Below are 15,387 nucleotides of genomic sequence, written 5' to 3' on the forward strand. Positions count from 1 at the left end.
GCACTGCGCTCCCCCGTTTTACGTACATTTCCGGACGCCCAGTCTGCACGGCTGCCGCCGAATTTAAAGAGACAGGGGTTCATTAGTAATTTTTAATAATTTTAAACCATTGTGTAAGACCTACTTTCCACTGATTTTGGGTCTGGGGAAAAAACAGTAACGTGGGAGGAGCTACGTGGTAGCTAACCGAGGAATGGCGTTTTGAACAAAGTGGTGCCGATAAAACTCAATTTGCCGTCGCCTCGGCCCTAGCTGGCTAGCTAACGGCAGCCGTAGCTTTCTTTCAGCTCGCTGGCGAGGGAGAGCTAACTGGCTAATCCGGAGCCGAGCGGGAGGAGCAGGGGGGGCTGAAGAGACAATGGCGAAAATACAGACGCACGGCACCATGAAGCAGATGAGCCAAGTGCAGGACAAGGCGTACGTGGTGCAGAAACAGGTCCAGCAGCAGCACTTCCAGAAGCTGAAGGTAAGCCGCCGCGGCGAGCGGGGCGGGGAGGGGGGAAAGCCAGAGAGTTGAAGTCCTGCGGTGTCCAGAGCCATTTTGTGCTTCCATTTCGGCAGTGAGAGGAGCAAAAGAAAAGCGCGTACCAGCTATCAAGCTGAGTACCAAGGCTTTTTGATTGCCCCCCTCCCCAAATATACATAGGCAGTCGCAACAATGCTGCGGTGTAGCTGGTAAAATGTTATCACACGGCTGCCTTATGTTACTTTGTGTCTTTATGCAGCTGCCCAGTGAATTACTTCTGTTCAATCTCAAATGTTTCGGTGTGTCATTGATGTCCTGTACCCAGGGCTGTCGCATCGTCCCCGCGCTGATGAATGTAGCTCTAGTTTTGGACTATGGGAGCGGTCTGGAAAAGAAAGCACCACACCGATATGTGTGAGCAGTGTCGCTTTCCCCCTGTGGACTGGCTCTGCATCCCCTGAAGCTTGATGCTACCTCTGTGCACAGGGCTTTGTTAAAGAGTCTTGGACAACATCCATACACATACACGTACTGCCTATCTTGCCCTTTCGATGTAAGCATGAAATATGTTCGTTCGTTGACGCGCAATTATGGAAAGGGGTCATCTCTAGACGAGGAAAGTGTATTAACTACCTCGTCAGCAAGGATGTAGGCATAACTCATCTTCTGCGAATAGCCACTTCTTGGCTTTTGGGGAAAGGCAGGTTTGTCGTAGCAGAAACTGCGCCTCAGTGGCGGCTGTCCTCTCCAGTTTTGCACTCGGTTCCGACATCGTCTTTGCTGCGCGGTTGGTCAGAAGCGGTCCGGTAATATGACTTGTGCTGCTGCGGTTTGTGTGACTCATTTAATTAAATAATTTTTTTGTTCAGTTTCTTCTTAAGGTTGCCTGAAGTTTTTAAGTTGTTATCTTGTCACTTTTATCTCTAGGTGGAAGATGCCCTATCTTACCTTGACCAGGTGAAAATACGATTTGGGAATGACCCAGGAATATACAACAAATTTTTGGACATCATGAAGGAATTCAAATCGCAAAGGTATGTAATTATTCTCTTCTGTCTGCACTTTTTCTTAAAACAACAAAAAAAAAGTAAAGTGAAACCGATAAAGTATTAGAAGTTTTTCACCAATACGCCCGAGATGGCTCGAGTTGCCTGAAATGGTGAGGGATTTTTTTTCATAAACACATATGTATTAAACGCAGAAACACATCTAAACACGCAGTTCTGTTTGAACTACAATCTTTCTTTTTCTCACCCACAGCATTGATACACCGGGGGTAATAAATCGCGTGTCCCAGCTCTTCCACGGTCACCCTGACCTCGTATTGGGTTTCAATGCCTTTCTACCCCCAGGGTACCGGATAGAGGTCCCCAAAAATGGGGTGGTGTCCCTCCAGTCGCCCCTCTCCGGCCAGGTTGGAAAACTCGATGCACGTTTCCTGTCTGTCTTAATGCGTGTTGTACTGCGGTTGTTTTTAAATCACCACCTGTCATTGCCGAAGTTGCACCTTTCCACCATGCAGTCTGGGTTCTCCTGTTGGGGGAAGAAAAGGGGGAATCGGTTGTGGGAGTTTGCTGAGTTGGGTTTGGGATGTGGTGAAACGGCCAGGACTCTGTTTGCAGGAGAGCGTCTTATTTAGCGAGCGACTCTGCTTCCTGGCGGAGGTCTGCACCCACTTCTCCAGTCTAAGTAGCCACGGCGATCGCAGTAGTAATGCGATCGGTGCCCATATTGCAGGCGTGTGCTGATGGACACTGAATTTGTCCCCCATGCAGGCATCCCCGGGCCCAGGGAGGGCGGTGGCGGTCGGTGTGGCCGGGGGGGTCTCAGCATCTTCCCCGGCCGAGGATGGCTGCGCTCACGGAGAAACCGCCGCCTCTCTTTACGCCAGCCCCTCGTCCTCCAGCCCCCTGGACCCCCCTAGCCGGCTCTCCTTGGCCCTACCCGGCCGGGAGGGCCAGTCCCATCCCCCGTCTTCCTCCTCGTCCTCCCCGCCAGGCTCTGAGCCCAGCCCGGTGGAGTTTGACAGCGCCATTAGTTACGTGAACAAGATCAAAAACCGTTTCCTGGACCATCCAGAAATCTACAGATCCTTCTTGGAGATACTACACACCTACCAAGTATGTGTCTGCGCCCGGGGTTTTGTATTTGGTTTTAGCTTTTTTGAATGCGTAACGTCTTTTGCAAGTTGGCTGAAATATATTCGCACGGTGTGAAAGTGAGTCTGGTTTTTTTTTTCAAGTAAAGGGTCATCCTGTGTGTTTCCAGAAAGAGCAGCTGGAAGTGAAGGAGGCGCGGGGCCGTGGTGGTATGACGGAGGACGAGGTCTTCTCCAAGGTGGCCAGCCTCTTCAAGGGACAGGAAGACCTGCTGGCTGAGTTCGGACAGTTCTTGCCAGACGCCAAGAGATCACTAGTTAGTAGCGGTATATCTGTACGTGCTTCGCTTTTCTAATGCGGCTTTTCCCAACCTGGTCCTCAGGGACCCACAGACGGTCCACGTTTTCGTTCCCTCCCAGTTCCCTGCCAGATACTCGATATTCTTGCTCCACTCCAGCTCCCGGTAGATCTATCTGCGGGTCCCCATGGACCGGATTGGGAAACGCTCCACTAAAGCTTTAAAGGCTTTGATCAGCATCGTGTATCCGAGAGAACATTGAGAATTGGTGCCGTGGGACTTTTGTTATTGTCGCCATCTTGGTGCCTTGTGGGGTGGATCTGTCTGTGAGGCGTCAGCTTGACTTATCCTCGTTCTTTCATCCTTCGTGTCCGGTCCTGAGACCGCCTCGCTTCCGTCTCTGATATCGTGACTTTTCTTCCCTGCAGTTCACTGGCAGCTCACTAACAGGCAAGGATCACTTGAAGAAGATGGAGGATGAGGAGTTATCCAAGCAGAGCAAGAAGAGGTCCAGACCCATGTTGCTGTCCCACATGACTCCACTACTAAAGGTACCTGTTTTATTACTAAAACAGCTTACAAAGAGATTTCGTACTTTAAACTCTTCCTTCAGATTTCTGTCATGATTTGATTGGCCCGTCGTGACTGGTGACATTCAGTGTCGATCTGAGAGCAGTAGGCTGAATTTAAGCTGGTGTGTGGCTCATTAGGCGAGGAACCTTTGCCTATATCCAGAATATCATGGGTTCGATTCCCGTGGATAGTAATAGCCCCAGCTGGGCAGGAGGCTGACACTCTGCTCTGTCTCCAAAATGTCATGGAGAGCAAGATGGGGTATAAGACAACCAAAGAGTTACGGTGTACCTCATACACACGGCAAATATCTTAGATTATCTTTATTGCATGTACCTTTTTCAGGTTTAAAGGAAACAGCCTGTTCCTGAATTCTATTATAGAAGAATTGTTTGTTCTGTTATGGTTAATATACTAACGAAGCGAAGGTAGTAGGCTAGTGAAGGTTTTGATGTGTTCTTGTGAATTGTACACGTGGGAAATGGGGGCGTAATCAGCCTGACTGCAAGCAGACGGGCGGGCAGGCAATGGCAGTATCTGGAATGAACGACTTCAGCTCTTTTTGCTTCGGTTCCGCTCATCCAAATGGAGTAGTTAACCAGCAGTTAAGCACGTCGGCGTGAAAACGGCCTGCAGAAAACTTGCGTAATTGTCGGAGCGCAGAATTATTCTGGGCTTGGGGGGGGGGGGGGGAGAACTTTCTGGAAGATGGCTGCGTGAAATGTAGGTGCAGCTATTTTGAGAGTATCGTCTAGGTGAAGGTTGGGTCCTTTTGCCGTTTATCTGTCTGATATATTGTATGTGTACTCGCAGGCTGACCCATACAGGTTAAACTGGATGCTCCTTTCAAATGTTGTGTTTTAAGGACTGGCGTTAGTCGTACGTTCGTCTGAACTGCATGTTCTTAACCTGTGGGAGGAAACGCATGTCGCGAAAACGCGAGCGCTGTACCTCTCTGGGGCCGCTTTCCAGCGCACAGCTGGGAAAGTGTGAGGCAGCAGCTTTACCTGCTGGGATACCCCCAGTTTACTGGTTTGGATTAATCTGTTCCCACCTCGCCTACTCCGCTGTTGCTTGCTGCAGCTTAGTGCTGATTAGGCGGCGAGGTGGTGCATGACCGCTAGCAACCACTGATTCGCAGGACGCTTGGGTGCTGGTAGAACCTCTTGGATCGGCCCTTTTCCAATGCATCCTCCAGTTTTGTTCCTGATGTCGGGGTGCCCCTTCTCAGCTGCGGGATGATGCAGGAGCCGATCGTCACTTATGTTAACGTGCTTTTGTGAACCGGGGAAAGCCCCCCATAATCAGTATTGGTATATTGCAGGAGTGCTCTAGGGTCCTTGTCTTTTGGCTTTGTGTCCTCGCCATCACGCTGACCTTACTGCGCATTGGACTCTGATCTCTTTGAGATGGAGAGCAGCATTTCTCTAGTAACCAAAGAATGGCCTTTAGTTGTAGTCCAATCTCGCAGCCTGGCTGGAAGCTACGGACTGCAGCCCCGGTTTTGCTGGCTGCCGTTGTAGCGATTCTGTGTTTTTAGAGACACAGCTGGATAATCTGGGGAATTCTTCACCTGCGTTTGGTCCCCCTCTTCCTGGAGGGGAGCGTGCGGCCTTCCCTGCTGTGTGGACCGCTCCGGTTTTCGTTACGTGGCTCATGTTCTTTATACCGCGAACGAGGTACACGTTAGCCGCACGAGGGTTAGGATGCACAGAGACGACTTGCCGTCGCGGCACAAACCTATATTTGCTTTATGTGCATTTGCACTGCAGTGACGATTGCTGTGCGTTTTGCTTCATGCGGCTGATGTGTAATTGTGCACCGGTTATGATGCATCCCCGGATATGTATATTTTCTATTGAAGATGTTTGCTCTCCGAAAGCAACCGGGCTATATGGTTATACTGAGGAATTTAATGAGTGCTGGGTGCCCCTGCAGCCTGTCTGTGCTTCTTGCAGGTCACGAGTCCTTGTTTGTATCCATCATCTCTGCTGCCTTTCGGCTGTTTGGTGCCCTTTTCCTCCATGTTCAGTAGATAGCAAACCCTCAGCTACATCCAGGGTATGACCTGAGCCATCAGTGTTTCAAAACCTCAGTTGTTCACGCTCTGAATTTCTCCTGTGAATTTCAAGTCGTGATATAGTTTGACAGGCACAGAAATAACGTTTTCTGTTTGTTCGCGTTCCATAGAAAAAGATGAAGTTGTCTTGTTCTAAGGACCAATCATTTGCTGCTGTTGGAAAGCATGGAGTTCTGCGGGAATTCACGTTCTTTGACAAGGTATGAAACGGCAGAAAATAGATGCTGGAGGAGAACCGGGACGTCGTAGCTTGGCGCTTTGCTCCTTGCCCACGTACAGTATCCTTTTTTCTGCCCTGCTCAGGTCCGGCGCTTGTTCAAGAGCCAGGAAGTGTATGAGAACTTCTTGCGCTGCATTGCACTGTTCAATCAGGAGGTGGTGTCTGGGGCGGAGCTTCTGCAGCTGGTCACGCCGTTTTTGGGGTGAGTGTTTTGACACGAGGGGCATTTTGCGGGTTCCTGAACACATTTTGTGTGTGTCCTGTTGCAACATACACAGCTTGAGTAACAAAATGCATAGCAAGTTGAATGAAACCTACTCCATAACAACTGGCAGGTATAAAAAATTTCATTGATTAGCTGATGTTGCTAAATATCACATTTTCCACATCGCTGAGCGAACTGACTCCTAAAAAAGGGCTGGTGTCTTAGCTGATTGGTTGAAGCAGGTAGTCCAGTGAATGAATGGAAGCAGTCTCTGGGCCTCCAGGTGATCCACATGAGAAGGACTGGGGCTGCTAATTAGAGCTTTTGAGGATATGTAGGCATGTTCAGACGCTCTGATTTCTAACCCACAAACTCACCTGCTCGACCTCCAGGAAGTTCCCGGAGCTCTACACTCAGTTCAAGTCATTCCTGGGAGAGAAGGAGCTGTCTCACTCACTGTCAGGGCTCTCGGACCGCTATATGGAAAGTGGCGGCAGGGAGATTGACTACGCCTCCTGCAAGCGTCTGGGCTCCAGCTACAGGGCCCTGCCCAAGACTTACCAGCAGCCGAAGTGCAGCGGACGCACGGCCATCTGCAAGGAGGTACCGTGGGGCTCCTGTGAGAGGGCCGTGGTTGGGTTGGGGGAGGATGGAGCTTCCCCACAGAGGGTTCAAGGTTGCCGGAGGATTCTGGGGCAGCCAGTTGTACTGCTGGCGCTAAGGACAGTGTTTTGTGGCCAGAGAGGATCTGTCAGTAGACTATAGTAGGAGTTCCCGAACCTTTGATGTCTGCAGACTGTTTTGCGTGAGAGGAATTTTTACAGACCAGTAAAACAACTGGGGGGGCAGCTGCTCAATCAGCGATTTTCGCAAGATTAACGGTTTTTCAGATGAAAACAGAACGCGTGAACGTGAGGGGTTGTAAATAATCGAAAATGTCATTTATTTTGGTAATTAACCAATGCCTGACAAAATCTGCATCATTCCACAGTGGAATACTGACCAGTAGTGGTCCATACACCCAGGCTTGGGATCCCCTAGACTACAGCGCTGAATGTTATGTCTCCCAGGTGAAATGATGCACGAGATGTCGGGTGTCCTCTGGTTTCTTGTGCTTCTCCATTTGTCCTTTATGCAGTCTGAGCTGGGGGGGGTAGCCTCCCCATCACCGCCTTAACACTCCTGTCTCTATGCGCGAGGGCAGGTGCTGAACGACACGTGGGTGTCCTTCCCGTCGTGGTCGGAGGACTCCACCTTCGTCAGCTCCAAGAAGACACCGTACGAAGAGCAGCTCCATCGCTGCGAAGACGAGCGATTCGAGGCGAGCGGCTACTTCGCAGGCCTCTCCATCTGCTCTGCACATAGGCAGGCAGCTGCTGTCTTGCTGACTGTTTATTCTGATTCAGCTCTCTCTGCAAACCCGATGTGTAGATATTAAACGGTCTACCTCGCACTTTAATGGTCTACTTTTTCATTCCCCCCACGCACTACTACTGTATGGGGGCTGTTGCCGTTTCTATGCGCGTTTGGCTGTTTTTATAAAGAAATTTTGAGAGAATAATCTTGTCATTGATCTTCTTAGAGTTCTCTTTAAACTATTGTCAAACTTTTAAACTCATTTTAATTAATAATTGAATTTCATTCTTGTTGAAATGGGTTTTGAGTTTTATGAAAAGAGATGTCCTGTTTTGTGTGATTAGTCATACTGATCTCGCTCGTCTGGTCTGTCAGTTGGACGTGGTCCTGGAGACCAACCTGGCCACCATCCGGGTCCTGGAGAGTGTGCAAAAAAAGCTGTCGCGCCTGTCCCCCGAGGACCAGGACCGCTTCCGCCTTGACGATTGTCTGGGCGGCACTTCTGAGGTCATCCAACGGCGTGCCATCTATCGCATCTACGGCGACAAGGCACCCGAGGTCATCGAGGGCCTGAAGAGGAGCCCCCTCACCGCTGTGCCCGTGGTGCTCAAGAGGTCAGAGCACTTAGCCCAGAGGTTCACGCTTTCATCTGTGAGATGGTACTTTCAGGGGTTGATGGTGCATTACCTGACTGGGTGTGCTTTGGGTTCATAGAGTTGAGTCTGTAATGTGTGGGGGTGGGGCTTCATGTCTCTCAAGCCGTCGTTGATGTGATGACCCTTCTGCCTTTCTCACCGCAGACTGAAGGCGAAGGAAGAAGAATGGCGGGAGGCCCAGCAGGGCTTCAACAAAATCTGGCGTGAGCAGTACGAGAAGGCCTACCTCAAATCCCTCGACCACCAGGGTGTCAACTTCAAGCAGAATGACATCAAGGCTTTGCGGTCCAAGAGTCTGCTCAACGAGATCGAGAGTGTCTACGATGAGGTAAGACCTGATCCTGGCTGTGGCAGCTGGACAGGAGGAGCCTTTGAAACCCTGGCTGATGGCAGGTCTAACCCAGTGGGAGCCAGAATTGGGTTAAGACCTGTCTGTGGTTGGCAGCATGCAATGATCTCTCTCCTTGCTTGTTGGTTGGCTGGTTTTGTTATCACTTGAGTGCTATTGCCTTTTTGACTTCATGGAGGCTTCTGATCTGGGTTACAGCGGCAGGAGCAAAGCACAGAGGAAGGAGGAGGCGGGCAGCAGCAGGGGCGGGACAGGGGTGGCGGCAGCACCAGCAGCGAGCCTCACATGATCTTCGTGTATGAGGACAAGCAGATCCTAGAGGACGCTGCCTCCCTGATCATCTACCACGTCAAGCGGCAGCCCACCATCCACAAGGATGACAAGGACCACATCAAGCGCATCATGCAGCACTTTGTGCCCGACCTCTTCTTCGCCCGCCGTGGCGAGCTGAGTGAGACGGAGGAGTGGACGGATGAGGAGGCGGACACCGAGGAGGGTGGGGGCGGAGCCCCTGGAGGGGTGGGCACTGGGGCCGGACCCCAGCTCAATGGGGACTCTCGAAGGCGACGTTGCACCTCGCCGCATGGCACCGAGCCCGGTCCAGCCGTCCCGACTGCCAGTAGTGGCGAGAAGTTGGACTTGTGTGATCCGGAGGCGGAGCACCAGAAAGAGCTAGACGACGTCTACAACCTGTTCTTTGTCAACAACAACTGGTACTTCTTCCTGCGGCTGCACCAGACGCTGTGCTCGCGGTTGCTCCGCGTGTACCGACAGGCCGAACGGCAGCTGCTGGAGCGCCGTGCCGAGAAGGAGCGTGAGAGGCTGCTGCTGGCCGACGGCCGGCGGGACAAGGCCACCGACCTTGCCATGGAGCTGCGCCTCAAACAACCTAGTAAGCCCCCCCCCCCCCCCATTGAAAGCCTTGCTGCCTTATCCAAGAACAGGAAAATCCCACAACTCCTAGAACCAGCGTTTCTCACCCTGGTCTATAGGGACCAGACGGTTCATATTTTTGCTCCCTGCAGTTTAACCAACCGGGAAGCATTAGAGTAACCTGTTGCACGTGGGTTAGCGAATGCGCTTTTGGGTTTCAGAGCCATATCTGTGATGTCACACAGGTGAGGTGGAGCTCGAGGAGTATTACCCCGCCTTCCTGGACATGGTGCGCAGCCTGCTGGACGGAAACCTGGACTCGACACAGTACGAGGACACGCTGCGCGAGATGTTCACCATCCATGCCTACATCGGCTTCACCATTGACAAGCTCATCCAGAACATCATCAGACAGGTGGGATGTGGTCCCCTTAATCTGCTTCCGTTCAGTTGATTTCATGGAGGAGTCTCCTCAGTGGTACAGAAGACGCAGGTCTAAGTTCTTGGTGTCCTTGTGGCCCACAGCTGCAGCACCTCGTCAGCGACGAGGTATGCCTGCAGGTAGTGGAGCTGTACCTTGCTGAGCGTAAGAGGGGTGCCGCCGGGGGCAACCTCTCCTCGCAGTGCGTGCGGGCTGCGTGGGAGACCAGCTACCAGTGGAAGGCCGAGCGGGTCATGGCTGACGAAAACTGCTTCAAGGTAGAGCATCTGCTGGCCGCGGTCGTTTTAAAGCTGAACATACATTCACATGGAGCTTGTCGGCTGACCGTTGCAGAAAGCCAGAGTCTCTCATGAGGCTTTGCCCGGTTCCCCTTCCTGCTGCAGGTTATGTTCATTCAAAGCAAAGGTCAGGTGACCTTGACGGTTGAGCTTCTGGACACCGAGGAGGCCCAGGGTGACGATCCGCTGGATGTGCAGGTACCACTTTCCAGAAATGTACATGTCTGGGGTAGAAAGCTAGATAAAGTAAAGCTGTGAATGGAAAATGGAAGACTGATTTCCCCCTCCCCCTCCCGCCTTGTGTCCTTGCACAGTACCTGTCCAATTACATGGAGCAGTTTGTCGGGTCTGAGTCGGTGTGCACTCAGATGGAAGGATACTGCTTCAAACCGGTCTTCCTGCCCAGGTGTGACCCTCGCGACAGACCCCCATCACTGTCGGCATGCTTGCTCTGTTCTTGCTACACCCGTGTTGACTTTTCATTTAATCTGCGCTTGGTCGCTACTCTTTAAATCAATGGGGGTTTGCAAGGACTGGAAGAGGTACAATAGTTAAGGGGCAAATGTAAACAGGAGGTTAAAGGCCTAATTCCCGGGTGGAGATGTGGGGATGTACTCCTGAGTTTCTGCAGATTAGATCTTGTGGATGTTGCAGTAACATACATCTGCAAGGAAAGCCTTGTCGGTCGCCACTGGCCCGACGTCCGGTCTGCTCCCACCCCACCCAGGAACCTGCGCCGCTTCCGGCGCTGGCAGCTGCGGCAGATGGAGGCCATGCGCTCTCGCCGCGAGTGGCGCCGCCAGCTGGGCGTGGAGAGTGCCGGCAGCCTGGATTGCCGCTTTAAGCTGCACACGCACAAGATGGTGTTCGTCATGAACTCGGAGGACTACATGTACCGGCGCGGTGCCCTCGTCAAAGCCCGCAAGGTACGGCGTGCGTCTGGGGGGGAAAAGGGGGGTTCATTTATGAACATGGCCGGTATCGTGGCTGCTGCAGGCGAAGACCTGTGTCCAGTCAAGCTTCAGCTGGGTACCTGCTGTTGTGCCCTTAAGCCAGATTCTTACTCTTGCTTTGGGACAAGCCCCTTAGCCCCCCTGACTGACCCTGCTCTCTCAGCCCATGCTTTGGACAGCGGCATCCGCTAAACGAAAGTAATATTTAGCTATGAAATAATGTCTGTGATGTGGGTCCCCTGACTGGGGCTGGGCCTCTGGTCTCTTCTCTCGCCGTTTCACAGTTGCAGCACAGCGTGGCTCGTTCTCAACATGGCAGGTTCGACAAGTGGCACCAGGGCTGGTTGTTGGAGCACGTGACACCGGCGGAGGAGCGCGGCGTCGCCGACTGGCTAATGGGCGACGACGAGGAGGACATGATCCCCTGTAAGACCAGCTGCATCACCCGCCAGGTCAATGGTTTACCCGTCAACCGGTACCAGGTGTCCTACAGCAGCAAGCCTCCTGCCTCCCCTTAACCCTCCCCCACGTGCTACGAGGGTGTGGTGGGGGGCGGGGAAGGACTAACCGGGCCCAGCTTGACCGGCAGTGCCTGACTGTGTGCCATGCAAACTCTCTGACAAACACACACACCTACACACACATTCAGAAGGACACGCGTTCAGCAGCTCATTTGCCACTTTAACAGCCACCTCACAAGTGGTGCGACACAAGGGGAGACCCATCTTGCCGGTCGCTGGAGGATTGGGGTACGTGAGACTCTTTAAGCATCGTTTTAGCTTCGGGAGGCTGGGTGTGCGCTGTTTATATTTGTATATGTTTATACTGGGAGGTGTGGTCCATGAAAGCATACAGACTGAGCTTTGTACAGTATACTAATGCAGACATAAATATATGTAAACATACATATATATACAATATATACACAAAAGAACATGATTCTCTACTGAGCCATTTTCCTGGCAGCCAGTTGCATCCATTATTTCAGTTGTTTTGTTTTGTCTTTTTTTTTTTTTCTTGTAGCTAAATTAATCTTCAGACTGCTTGTGTCCAACTCTGTGTCTCCAGATTAGTTTTTATGCCGGTAAAATGTATATCAATGATTTTGGCCTGTTCTGCTCAGATGCTGGTGTAACTTTACACATTAAACTTGAAAAAAAAAAACAAGTCAGTGTTGGAAAAGAATGTAAAACATTTCCTTATCATGTAGGAGTCGTCATGAAATAAACATCTGTAAACTTCTTAATTTATTCAGTGGTCCTTTTATCACCGAGGAAAGCCTCTTCTGCTGTGTAGATCTTGGGAAAGACTGTGGGGGGAAAAGCCGCATACACGTCCAATCTCCTCATTTAGAACATTTAATATTGCCATCAATAAAGGTACCAGAAATCTTCGTCGCGAGTTATTTTTTGTATTGTCATGTACTGTAGGGCCGAACCGATTGCTGCTTACGTGTAGCGTTGGTGGTATAGTGGTTAGCATAGCTGCCTTCCAAGCAGTTGACCCGGGTTCGATTCCCGGCCAACGCAGTGGAATTTTGTCTCGAAGATATGGTGTTAATTAATTCCCTGCAGCTGTTTCTGCATTTATATTTCTTAATTTTATGCAAATCACGCGTCATGTTCGCTTGAAACACCACATGGTGTCAGTGTTTCCGACATTTTAAATTTGAATAGCTCAATATCTAGGCGGTGGCAGTAGAGCTTCCATAGGTCGGTATCACCGCGGATACTTTTTATTTACACTTTTTTGCATATGCTCTTGGATCCTTTGTTTTTTTTTTTCATTTACAAGCTTATAGTTTTTTACGCATGTTCCGTGTCCTGTCTTTGTAAGCGGATTTATAGCAAATCACAGAAAATGAATATGTTTAATACCCCGAGCATCCTATATCTTCACGCGCTAATACATTTACCCAGCAGTGGCTGCAGTGTTCCTTTTGATGTGGTATCAACGTTGCGCGTCAGTGGGCCTGCGCAGGACAGCAACAAAAGGTTCGGGAGCGACAGATAGAGCCTGCTGGTGATAACGCCATGCAAAATACGTTTGGTGGTAGCCAGGCCTACATAGGGCTGTGATGCTGCTGCAGTCGTGTGGATTTGTACGAAAGGATTTTGATCAACAAACGAGTGTGTGGAGGACCGTGGTTTCTTGCAGTCGAAGATAAATAACACGGGCTCTTTTCCGTGCACCAACACCGAAACCATGGTAACTGCGAAGCGCGGCGCGCAAATCACGGTCCTTTCACGTTTCCAGGGTCTGAAGTAACAATAGCATAAGAAAAAGCGATCTGTTTTTATTAATTTGCGCCACAAACACAAGCGGTAGTCACAAATACCCTGAAACAATACACAGTACACTGATTACAGACAGGAGAAAAGCATTGTTTTTATTTTTATTCGTATGCACGAATAACAATTCCGGACTATATAAAAAATAATCCTCAGTTTTATACACAAAAGACGCTATTCAGAGCCAATGATTATGATACATGTCGTTAAAGTAGGAGAGCAAATAAGGCCATGCACCAACGGTTTGAAAAGTCTTGTTTAATTGAAACTTTAATTAATGCATTTGAATCCGTTGTCGACTATTTGTAGTCTTGTAGTCAATCTAGAAGGCAAACGTGATGGGACCCCTCTCGCTTCCGAATTCTGCGCTTTCTAATTGACTATCTTTCTACGTGCAGCTGGTCATTGAAAGCAAAAAAAGTATCTTCATGCCGACTATTTTACCACGATTACCCGAGATGAATTTGCTGTCTGAGGACTGCGCCCCAATGCATTCAGCCGGTAAACCATCTTGATTACGTACCCCGGGGTCATCCTGTGTTGTCGCGTCCACTGTTATCCTTAAATTAAAACTTATTTTTCATCCATGTACAATGTGCCGTATCTGCATCACGTAATCACACTTGACGCACCGCCTTCAGGAACAGAAACGTTTTATATTTTAAAGCCGAATAAAGAATAGGAGGAATTCGTTAATTTACCTAATCCTCCCTCCTCCTGTTCGCATTTTGGGTCACCGGGTATACAGAGCGACCGGGTTGACTTTCTCGTCCCACCTACTGGGTTCATATGCTGTATCCCCCTCCCCTTACCATTTCCTTTAAGAATGATCGCAGCGGGTAATTTATTTCTGAAAATACACTCTCTCCTCACCCCGTAGTCACAGATAAAATAACTCGCTTGAATGAGAAGAAAACCTGACGTTTCTGCACAAGCGATTTTTTTAACGTGCTCTTCGTAGTTGGTTTGCAGGAAATTGGAAAAGCTTTTACCTTTATTATAGTAACATTTACAAATTGTTGCCCAAATAATTTTGATGTTCAGTTCTTATCTAGTGCAATAGTTTAGTTAAATTTAGCTCTTTTTCTGTTTCTAAATGTAGACTACAAAACGCATTTTTATTTCCTTTAACACATCTACATCTGTATTTTCCTTTGAAGTATTCTGTTTGGGGCTTCACGAGTGGATTTCTATGCTACCAATAAAATATACAACTAATTATGAAGCTGTTAGTTATTTTTGACAGAAGAACCGAGTTGAAAATTCACTGTTAACGCATTTATCGCATATCTTTTCATGTCACTTTACTAAATTACAATCTGTCCTAAGATGAGTAAAAGCCAGTGCTGCTGTACCTTTGTAGTGGCTATAAGTCGTTTATTTAAATCTTTGCTTTTTTGTTCGGTTATCCGTGTTTCTTTCAGGCGTGGTTTTCCTCCTCTATATATTAACTTACACGTAACCGCGTTTCTACTGAGAGGAGCATAAATGGAGAAACCGCTGATTGTGGTTTGGTGTTCACGTGGCGTTTACCGGTAACAACTAAAAGGTAGACACATTAAACTCCATGGCATTTCCTTTCTGGCTTATAAGTTCCTGAACTGACTAGACCAGTTCTTCTCAACGTTTTTTGCACCTCGACCCATTTTCCACCATCCCAGCTTAGTCGCGACCTTATTTCAAGTATATGTTTAAATTAACTCTATGATCACGCACGCAGTGCAGTCTGCAATTTACGCCAATTAATGCCTATCGCACAAATCTGATTGGCCAGTGATTTTTAAATTAAGCATCCATGGTTTGGTTTCTCGGATTGATTGGTCGTTTATATTGATTAATTCAAGGATTAGGGCTGGGAAATCTGATCGTGGATCAGCATAGGACTCTTGATTGTTTTGAAATGCTTACATTTCCAACTCTGCCTCGTAACCCATTAAGAAGTTGACGCGACCCAAATTTGGTCGTTGGGCTAGATCATCTAATGTTATTTACACGCAAGAAACAGAGGACCATAGTATCATGTTTATGTAACATTGTTTTTGGTAAAATTGACCAAATTCCAGTATGGCAGCCACATAATTTGGAACAGACTTAAATTATGACTCGTAATATGAGTTATTTCCAATATTCTTGTAAAAAAGGGGGAAAGTGCATAAAATCAGCAAACGTTTTTAGCAGGGCACAATTCGCTGTTTAGAAACCAGATCTTAAGATTGATATTATGTCCTTTAATGTTTGGTTGAGTGCT

General features: G+C 49.1%; 1 protein-coding gene and 1 non-coding gene across 2 annotated transcripts; both read left to right on the forward strand.

Annotated features, from left to right (window-relative positions):
• The first annotated feature begins 9 nt into the window (after positions 1-9).
• On the forward strand, positions 10-12,094 carry sin3b (SIN3 transcription regulator family member B). Its single transcript, XM_048988727.1, has 19 exons — positions 10-466; positions 1,394-1,500; positions 1,727-1,880; positions 2,242-2,586; positions 2,735-2,881; positions 3,292-3,414; positions 5,627-5,716; positions 5,820-5,938; positions 6,334-6,544; positions 7,146-7,262; positions 7,673-7,911; positions 8,098-8,281; positions 8,501-9,194; positions 9,421-9,590; positions 9,701-9,874; positions 10,001-10,093; positions 10,210-10,301; positions 10,623-10,821; positions 11,133-12,094. The coding sequence occupies exons 1-19, from the start codon at positions 359-361 to the stop codon at positions 11,364-11,366; spliced, it is 3,600 nt and encodes a 1,199-aa protein (XP_048844684.1). The 5' UTR covers positions 10-358; the 3' UTR covers positions 11,367-12,094.
• Positions 12,095-12,305: 211 nt separating this feature from the next.
• trnag-ucc (transfer RNA glycine (anticodon UCC)) lies at positions 12,306-12,377 on the forward strand. The gene has a single exon. It is a non-coding gene; the product is annotated as a tRNA-Gly (tRNA).
• Positions 12,378-15,387: the final 3,010 nt, after the last annotated feature.

The sequence above is a fragment of the Brienomyrus brachyistius genome, chromosome 21, assembly GCF_023856365.1.
Source record: "Brienomyrus brachyistius isolate T26 chromosome 21, BBRACH_0.4, whole genome shotgun sequence".
In the NCBI taxonomy this organism is placed as follows: domain Eukaryota; kingdom Metazoa; phylum Chordata; class Actinopteri; order Osteoglossiformes; family Mormyridae; genus Brienomyrus; species Brienomyrus brachyistius.